The 10528-nt window shown below is 35.2% G+C and overlaps 1 protein-coding gene across 1 annotated transcript; it reads left to right on the forward strand.

Annotated features, from left to right (window-relative positions):
* Positions 1–6547: 6547 nt before the first annotated feature.
* LOC144840535 (proton-coupled folate transporter-like) lies at positions 6548–10485 on the forward strand. Its single transcript, XM_078696370.1, has 5 exons — positions 6548–7538; positions 8298–8432; positions 8653–8736; positions 9054–9210; positions 9424–10485. Exons 1-5 carry the CDS (start codon positions 6653–6655, stop codon positions 9518–9520), a joined length of 1359 nt encoding a protein of 452 aa, XP_078552496.1. The 5' UTR covers positions 6548–6652; the 3' UTR covers positions 9521–10485.
* Positions 10486–10528: the final 43 nt, after the last annotated feature.

Raw genomic sequence — 10528 nt, forward strand, 5'->3', positions numbered from 1 at the left:
TGTATACATAGAAATTATGTTTGCTCTGAGATATACAAAAACAGATAAATAAAAACAATCTAAAAAAACAATTAGGCCTACATTTCAAATTCAATGAGCCCATACACAGCAATTACCACCGTCATGGGGCTGATTGCAATAAAGGTCTTAAGCCAGTTTTTTTGACTTAGGCTCAAGATCAACCTCTTGGCAAACAATATCATAGGCCTACATACGTACGATTGAATTTGATGAATGATTGCGATCATAAAAGGTACTGCAGACCATGGAGAATTCTACTCCATGAGGAAGACCTGTAACTAGCATTGCTCAAAATAGAGTTGTTGTCGTCTTTTTAGTCTTATACAGCTTACTATGTCGGTTGGTTGGTCGGTCGGTCGGTAAACAGTAACTCAAATTTGAGCACGCGACTGCAGCCAAGTATATGGCCTTGTTCATTAATTGATTAATCATAACTGGGTCGTATTATATTATTCTAGAGGGCGTAGTATGAGTGAACACGTTTCTTTGATTTATGAAAGCAGTCTTTAGTTCAGTTGGTCCTCCATTTACCTACGTAAGATTTACCAAAATCCAAACTTAAGTTAAGTTTGGATGTTGGTAAATCCTACGTAGGTAAATGGAGGACCAACTGGCGTCGTTCTATCGGTTATGTGGATGAAAAACAGGGTGGTGTGGAAGGATAATGGTGGTGGTGGTGGCAAAAGTGTGCTACTGGCAATAAATTAATATGCGTAGGCCTACGCTTATAAAAAATCATAAATAAAACGTAATCCCTCACTAATCACTGCGTTGTTTGCCTCATAAAAATAAGTTCATAAAGATAGGGGCCTACGTCTGATCGGACACCGGACTTCTGTAGTGTGCAATTTTAATTTTAATTTTAAATATGTTGAGTTGGATGGCACACGATTTTTTATAAGATAAATTTCATTTGAACTTTTATATTATGATTCGTCACTCAGGCCTAACATTTCAAGTCAGACGTTATTGTTACGCACCGCTAAAAAAATAAAGTGTACAATAAACATCCACTCAGCAAACACTATTGTATGCGTTGTGCATGTGCAGTTATTAGAGAGAAGAAGCAAGCAAGTCCAATATTGCTTTAAACAAGGCAGTCTAATTGGGTTTTTTTTTTATTAAACAAGACCAAGAACATGGTGTAGGCCTATATGTTAGTGAAATGTAAGTATTTATAGGTAGGCCTATTTGTTTACAAGAATAAGTAGCCCCTTAGATTGAATATAACCTCCATTTGCATAACTTGAATACTGTATGTTGTTGAAAAAGAATTTCAGTGAAAACAGCATCCACAGTTTCTTTTTCTTCACCTTCTTTCCACTTAATAGGCCTATTGCTTTTTTCCCCACGAAACTTCAACGCTGGGTATGACGACACAGTAGAATCACAGATTCAATACTTTCCACCCGGGCCTGGTTCCCTAAACCACTCGATCTGCCTGGTGAATATAATTTAAATATTATTATGATTTTTCTAGATGGTCAAACAGAAATAACAGAAACATTGTACTCTACAGCAGCCTAAGACCAGAAATATATTTTCAGATCACGTTGTTTGCATATCTATATTTGTATATCATGACCAGTGAAAAAAGTTCTTTATGCGTGGTGTTGTTTACTTTATAAGAAGACGGCACTCAAGTATCTACGAAATTATAAATGCTATACCGTACTTGTTATGCTGGTAAATGATATGACTGAATATTTCGGTAAACAATGCTTACCAAGAAGATGTACATCAAGGGCTTCCTTTTTGTAGTTACACTTTGTTTACTATTAATTCGTGTGTACTATAACAGAATATTCCATACGATTCCAACGATAACATCCAAAACAAGCGTACTACTCAACTTGAACAATAATGTCGGTTGTATAACGAATGGAAAATCTATTGACACAGAATTATCTAGAAAGATTGCGTCTGATTCGAACCCAATCTGCACACAATCAGTGGGAAATGAAACCACATTGGTGAAGCAGTTATCTCAGCAGAACATACCACGTTGTATGAAAAAAGTCTTGATTTGGTGGATTCCAGAAATTGCGCGTAAACACTTTGCTTATGGCGGTAAAGAAGGACAAGTAAACTGCCCAGATTTAGAATGTTCTGTATATATAACATATTCTGAGAATGTGTCTAAATTGGCCAGCGCTGATATTGTGATATTCCACGTGAGTTTTCATACGCGTAACCAAGAATATAAGTTATTTCAGAAGAATCGATCACCGGCTCAAATTTGGATTTGGCAGACGTGGGAGAGCCCCACTCGATTGTTAGGAATGGTCAAAGCTCCACCGAGTTGGTTTCATTTTAACCTGACTATGTCATACAGCTTTAAGTCGGACATACACGTACCTTACGGTCGATATATACCTTTCGAACATCCTCAAATGAATAATGTGGCAACGGGCAAAAACTGGTTACGCGGTAAAACAAAACTAATGGCATGGATCGCGCACAATTGCGTAAGCTCGACGTATAACCGATTCGAATTTGTAAAATATCTTCAGACACAGTTGCCAATTGATATATACGGAAATTGTGGCAATCTAACTTGTACCAGTTGGAACCAGGTGTGTCCAGCTCTAAAAAATTACAAATTTTTCCTTGCTCTTGAAAACAGTGAATGTAATGATTATATTACAGAAAAGTTTTGGGAATGGCCCTTCTTGTACGATTTAAATGTTGTCCCTATTGTATATGGACCTTCAAGAAAGGATTATGAAAAAGTAGCACCACCAAATTCATTTATTCATATTTCGGATTTTGATACTTTGGAAGATTTTGTTAAATATATTAATCTAATTGAAAATGATGTGGAGATGTATAATGCATTCTTTGATTGGAAACAAATGGGTCGTGTAGTTAAAGGAAACGATAACTTCTCGCCATCGCGAGTATGCTCTTTACTTGACGTTAAACCTCCAAAACAAGACCATAATATTAATGGAGAATGGTGGAATAAAAAATGCCAACCATCTTCGAAGAATCGATATCCACTCAAGCCTACAAAAAGACATAGTGGAAAATAGTGTGGATGCATTAAGACAATCTAACAACTTGATTCTGGGCTCCGGATATCAAAGGGTTTATCTGTGGCTGCGACACGATCAGTTCCACGCCCCTTGCAGACAAAGAGAAGGAGAACATGTACAGTGTACGTCTGTTTATTTGTCACAGCCAGACATAAGATCAAAGGGCTGTTACGAGTTCCTATCTTGGCAAAGTGAGCCCAGTGTCCTGTTGTTAGATTGCATTGGCTTAACAACATAATGTGTCTTTTTAGACATTTGCTCCTCAGTATTAACTTCTCATTCACATCACTTTTTATCATTTTTCATGTATTTATGTTAAATAAAATGAAATGAATGAGACTCGCAGAAAGAATTTAATTTCAATTCGTTACATAAACACACTTCAATGTATAAGAGTTATATTTTTTTGGCAAGCATTTTGTAATGAAACATCTATTTATTTAATCATGCTATGATTTGTACTAGCAATAATAATAGTCATTGGCAATAGTTCCGCTGATTTAAAATTCCTTGTAAAATATCCAAATATCTTAAAGAAAATGTGGAAAGTCGTTGCTGGAATTAGCACTAACCTTTGGAAAATACAAAGGTTCTTAAAATTATATTATAGTGTGTTCCGTCCTCGTGAACTTTCATTGTCCGACTGTCCTTAATGAAATTAAAGGGCTTCAAAACGTTAGAGTAGGAAAGTTAAACGATCTATAGCATAACGGATGCCAATAGAAATATTTTCCAGTTTAAGCCATTTGCCAAATGCATTTATTATCATTCCAAAAATAGATTGTATAGAATGGATGGTAGCTTCTATCCGTGTTTTATATTATATAATAATAAAATTATATTGTTTTTTCAATGTTAACTATTAGGCCTATTTGTATTTGTTTTTGTAATGATAATTTGTTACCTTGTAAGTATTTTTTACCTTGTAATAATACAGAGGTAGATTGATCTTGTGAACTTAGCCTTTAAATTTGGTGCTCATCAGTTTTTTCTCGAGCATGCCGGAAACAGTTACAAACGTTTACTTAATGTTCTACCCGGAGAGGTACCCTTATGAACCATCCCATATTTTCTGATTAGGGATGTAGCCCTGATACACTAAACGCTGGTACTCTTTGTGGCCGTGCCTATAGGTTTATGAGACTATAATAATAAATAATAAGCACTGGTAGTAGACCTACTCATCTTTAGTCGAATTAGAAGGGCTTTCATTTACTGACGACAACACGAATACCATTAGTATGTCTTTTCTAGGCCTGCTTCAAAAATTCCGCGGTCTGACAGAAATTTCTGTTCTGGTAATTTATCTTGCGTTCGCCCTTCTCTCCATACAAGGAGTGGTGTTCACGGAGTATATCCTTCAACTGCAACTTAATTCGAGTAATGGAGACGTGGAAGTAAGTAGCGCCCAGGTACTGTTAGCAAATTGGACAACAATATTTCTGATTTGTCAATCTCTTCCGGCGGTTTTTGTTATTTTATACATCTCAACATGGAGTGATTGTATCGGCAGGAAGATTACAATGATTTTACCGACGGTAGGGATGCTTGTAACGTCGATCAGTTTCACTATCGTTTTAGTGTATCGATTACCGATCGAATACTTACTTATTGGTAATCTTTCGATTGGACTTACCGGTAATACAATCCTACTCCGATCAGGTGTTGGTTCGTATCTTAGCGATATCTCTAACAAAGCAAACTTTACCTTTCGAATGTCCGTACTGCTTGGCGTCAACTTCTTGGGTATTGCACTTGGACAGTTAGTTTTTTCCGTTTGGATAGACAATAATGGATTTATAGAGCCTTTTATATTTATAACAGTCCTATTAGTATTTTCTATTTTCTACATTGTTTTCATGATAGACGAGTCTATTGACAAGACGGCAATAACGCAGAAATATTATTTCAAGAATGTAGTAGCTGATATGATAAATGTAATATTAAATAATACAAATAATCGTCGAAAGATAATGTTACTGTGGATGTTTGTTCGTATCTTAAACTCTTCAATTGTAAATGCATTGTTTCATGGACTTCAACTGTATGCGATTGGTCCACCTTTGAATATGTCAACTAGCGGTGCCGGTTACTTCACATCATCCTATTTTCTATCCAACACCGTAGGTAAGTATTTTTCTAATTGATACCATGTATGTTTATTAACATTACATTACATTACATTTCAATTTATATAGCGCCTTTACAAGGATCAAAGCGCTTTACAATGACCGATCATCTGGTGAACATAATTATTTCGGGAAAAGATGGGTTTTCAAGAGTTTTTTGAAAATTATAATTGAAGATGAGTCACAAAAAAAGCCTACAAAAAGACATAGTGGAAAATAGTGTGGATGCATTAAGACAATCTAACAACTTGATTCTGGGCTCCGGATATCAAAGGGTTTATCTGTGGCTGCGACACGATCAGTTCCACGCCCCTTGCAGACAAAGAGAAGGAGAACATGTACAGTGTACGTCTGTTTATTTGTCACAGCCAGACATAAGATCAAAGGGCTGTTACGAGTTCCTATCTTGGCAAAGTGAGCCCAGTGTCCTGTTGTTAGATTGCATTGGCTTAACAACATAATGTGTCTTTTTAGACATTTGCTCCTCAGTATTAACTTCTCATTCACATCACTTTTTATCATTTTTCATGTATTTATGTTAAATAAAATGAAATGAATGAGACTCGCAGAAAGAATTTAATTTCAATTCGTTACATAAACACACTTCAATGTATAAGAGTTATATTTTTTTGGCAAGCATTTTGTAATGAAACATCTATTTATTTAATCATGCTATGATTTGTACTAGCAATAATAATAGTCATTGGCAATAGTTCCGCTGATTTAAAATTCCTTGTAAAATATCCAAATATCTTAAAGAAAATGTGGAAAGTCGTTGCTGGAATTAGCACTAACCTTTGGAAAATACAAAGGTTCTTAAAATTATATTATAGTGTGTTCCGTCCTCGTGAACTTTCATTGTCCGACTGTCCTTAATGAAATTAAAGGGCTTCAAAACGTTAGAGTAGGAAAGTTAAACGATCTATAGCATAACGGATGCCAATAGAAATATTTTCCAGTTTAAGCCATTTGCCAAATGCATTTATTATCATTCCAAAAATAGATTGTATAGAATGGATGGTAGCTTCTATCCGTGTTTTATATTATATAATAATAAAATTATATTGTTTTTTCAATGTTAACTATTAGGCCTATTTGTATTTGTTTTTGTAATGATAATTTGTTACCTTGTAAGTATTTTTTACCTTGTAATAATACAGAGGTAGATTGATCTTGTGAACTTAGCCTTTAAATTTGGTGCTCATCAGTTTTTTCTCGAGCATGCCGGAAACAGTTACAAACGTTTACTTAATGTTCTACCCGGAGAGGTACCCTTATGAACCATCCCATATTTTCTGATTAGGGATGTAGCCCTGATACACTAAACGCTGGTACTCTTTGTGGCCGTGCCTATAGGTTTATGAGACTATAATAATAAATAATAAGCACTGGTAGTAGACCTACTCATCTTTAGTCGAATTAGAAGGGCTTTCATTTACTGACGACAACACGAATACCATTAGTATGTCTTTTCTAGGCCTGCTTCAAAAATTCCGCGGTCTGACAGAAATTTCTGTTCTGGTAATTTATCTTGCGTTCGCCCTTCTCTCCATACAAGGAGTGGTGTTCACGGAGTATATCCTTCAACTGCAACTTAATTCGAGTAATGGAGACGTGGAAGTAAGTAGCGCCCAGGTACTGTTAGCAAATTGGACAACAATATTTCTGATTTGTCAATCTCTTCCGGCGGTTTTTGTTATTTTATACATCTCAACATGGAGTGATTGTATCGGCAGGAAGATTACAATGATTTTACCGACGGTAGGGATGCTTGTAACGTCGATCAGTTTCACTATCGTTTTAGTGTATCGATTACCGATCGAATACTTACTTATTGGTAATCTTTCGATTGGACTTACCGGTAATACAATCCTACTCCGATCAGGTGTTGGTTCGTATCTTAGCGATATCTCTAACAAAGCAAACTTTACCTTTCGAATGTCCGTACTGCTTGGCGTCAACTTCTTGGGTATTGCACTTGGACAGTTAGTTTTTTCCGTTTGGATAGACAATAATGGATTTATAGAGCCTTTTATATTTATAACAGTCCTATTAGTATTTTCTATTTTCTACATTGTTTTCATGATAGACGAGTCTATTGACAAGACGGCAATAACGCAGAAATATTATTTCAAGAATGTAGTAGCTGATATGATAAATGTAATATTAAATAATACAAATAATCGTCGAAAGATAATGTTACTGTGGATGTTTGTTCGTATCTTAAACTCTTCAATTGTAAATGCATTGTTTCATGGACTTCAACTGTATGCGATTGGTCCACCTTTGAATATGTCAACTAGCGGTGCCGGTTACTTCACATCATCCTATTTTCTATCCAACACCGTAGGTAAGTATTTTTCTAATTGATACCATGTATGTTTATTAACATTACATTACATTACATTTCAATTTATATAGCGCCTTTACAAGGATCAAAGCGCTTTACAATGACCGATCATCTGGTGAACATAATTATTTCGGGAAAAGATGGGTTTTCAAGAGTTTTTTGAAAATTATAATTGAAGATGAGTCACGAATTGTGCTTGAAAGGTTATTCCAAAGGTCTGGGCCTAGCTTTGAAAATGAATGTTCACCAGATGATCGGTGAACACGAGGAACATTGAGTTTACATACTTGATAATGTAATGACTTGAGGTAATGTTTTCATGCGTAAATCGTTCAAAGCTTGTTCTTGCGCTTTCCCTACACTTTTATGCAGCTTAAAAACCTGACCTGACCTGACCTGACCTGACTTTGTCAGTCATATTTTATTGTTAGGATCGTGCTCTGCTAAATAATCTTTATATATCATTATTTTTCAGTGCGGTAAATTTTTCTCAGGACATCATTAGGTTACTGGTATAACAGAATTTGTTACAATTGTGTTTTCTTTAGAAATATATTGAATTTTGAATTGAAACCACTAGAGACGAAAATTACTACGAGAAGGACCAATCTTAAGCTCTGTCTACACAATCAAACTTTATTTTTGGGCACATTACAATTTTTTTTGTCAAACTAGTTTGATAGTGTATAGACAGAGCTTAATAGAATAACGACGTTTCTGTTACTGGTACATTGGAATTACTGTTTTATTTGTTTTCAGGAATGTTGTGTATTACCAAATTATTGCAAAAGTGGTTTAAGACAAACGATTACACCCTTTTCTATATTGGGTCTATATCGGCAATGGCATCATCAATAGTCATCGCCGTGACCTCTGACACCTTAGTGTACTTATGTAAGTGTGATGCTGGAATATTTTGTTTTCATTATAATGTATTATTATAATGTAACATCTAAATCGAATGTTCTGACGTTATTCTTCTTTATTTAACTGCCAGAATATGCCTATGGTAAGAAGTGAAATATTTCGTCTATTATATCATGCGTGGTATAGGCATGTATGGCAATTATTTTTCTATAATAAAGGCCTAACTTTAATTGTAATTGTTATTTAGCAATACCATTGGCAGTTTTAGCAGTCTTACCAAAGGCAATCGTAGAGGCACGGTTGTCGAAACTGGTAGAACAAAACGAACAAGGTTAGTCTAAATGCAGCCAACTTGTTTTGTAGAAAAACAGATTAGAATCGTCACAGTTACGTTTTTAATTTCTGATTTGGCAAAGAGCCATCGAAACGAATAAACGCAAGTATTAGGTTTGTTTTCAGTCGAAACTGGTTCTAAACGTTGGCAGATTTTCAACGGGGTTGGTTTTTTTGGTGCTCTTTTTTGGTGTAAACACCATTTGTATTCACACATATCATCACATCATAATCATAATAATTTCACCAAACAATAGGCCTACTGCACAACATTCAAACAAATTAATTAATGTTACCATTGCTATTTAACTATAGGAGCCGTATTTGCCCAGGCTGGTGTACTTGACAATATTGGATTCTTGCTGGGACCTATTTGGGTTGGTGTCACTTATGCGGCTAGTGTTGAAAGCCAGCCAAGTTTAATATTCTATATAATGTTTATTGGATCATTGATGAATATGCTTCTGGTAATGTAAGTATTCTCCTACAATGCAGAGGGAATGTTTTTTTGTATGCGCTAGTTAACAGAAATATGTCAAAACCATGTATACAGAAATAAATTTACTTGTGTTAGAAATTATAAATATGTCTATTAAAGGAGTTATTAGGTTAAGAATATATAATTTGTTAGGCCTACATAAATGTATTATGCATTCCTCCAGATTATGAATATTGTTTTTCACAGATTTATTCAGTGGAATTTTGGTACAACGGAGGAAACAAAAGAGTCATTCTTTTCAGAATTTAACGAAAACATTCCTCTTCTCATGGAGACACTATAAAAATGATGGAATGGAAGAGCCGACCCTATCTTTTGCATTGCAATTTCCGAAATTAAAAATAATATTATATGTATTATAATGTAGACCTTATACCATTTAAAGAAATTGATAAATATTGACAGAAAATTGCCGACAACGTGCGCTAGGTACGGAAAACTCATGAGGGCATTATTTTCAATACATAGGCCTAATGTAGGCCTAGAATAACTTAAAGGAATAGATTATGAATAATGCATGAGCCTAATTTTAGCAGCTATTCGTATTCTTGTTCAAAGCAATTTGTCCTACCCGTCACGCTTAATTGCTTGAAAGATGCGAACGTTCATTGTTTGACTACAAAACATTAGCCTAAGACGACCTAGGCAAGTTTACAGCTTTCGCTCTCTGCGGGTGAATTGCAGGCTCCGGGGGCGACGATTGTACGCTGCTTGGGAGGTGTTTGCAGGGATGGGAGATTTTCTATCACGCATGGTCATTACATTTTCAATTTAAGCCAACATTGTGTTTCTTTATCTGTTCAATTTAAATATATTTAATTTAAATGTGATTTTTTGGGTGTGAGGTACAAAAATGAATTGTTATCTCATTACACAGTGTTATTATAGGCCTACATACTAAAACAAGGGTAAACAAAAAATATTGGAGTTAGTTAGTTAATGTTTACCGACCAACCAACCGACCAACCAACCGACCAACCGACCGACATAGTGAGCTGTAGAGTGGCGTTGCACGCGAATAAAAATAGGGAACGATCATCAATATTTGTGTGAGTGAAATGGCTATACCGTTTAGTGATAGAATGGAAAAAGATGGAAATGGTGGTGATAAAAGTGTTACCCTGCAATGCTTGGAAGAGTAATCTTCCCATGCTATCATACCATTTTACGTTCTGGTGATACGTACTAGCTTCAATAAAATGTTTTTGGTTCATTAAACAGTTAATATAAATAAAGATCGTATTTGTACACTTTTTTCCGAAGTTTTATTTTTGTTGTTTCAAATTATTTA

Source organism: Antedon bifida, chromosome 4 (assembly GCF_963402885.1).
Source record: "Antedon bifida chromosome 4, ecAntBifi1.1, whole genome shotgun sequence".
Lineage (NCBI taxonomy): Eukaryota > Metazoa > Echinodermata > Crinoidea > Comatulida > Antedonidae > Antedon > Antedon bifida.

Excerpts from the sequence above, each read along its gene's own strand:
- LOC144840535 (XM_078696370.1), top strand. The coding sequence starts at position 6,653 with ATGTCTTTTCTAGGCCTGCTTCAAAAATTCCGCGGTCTGACAGAAATT. Across the intron at positions 7,539-8,297 it reads TTTTCTATCCAACACCGTAG|GAATGTTGTGTATTACCAAA; the intron begins GTAAGTATTTTT and ends ATTTGTTTTCAG. Across the intron at positions 8,433-8,652 it reads TGACACCTTAGTGTACTTAT|CAATACCATTGGCAGTTTTA; the intron begins GTAAGTGTGATG and ends ATTGTTATTTAG.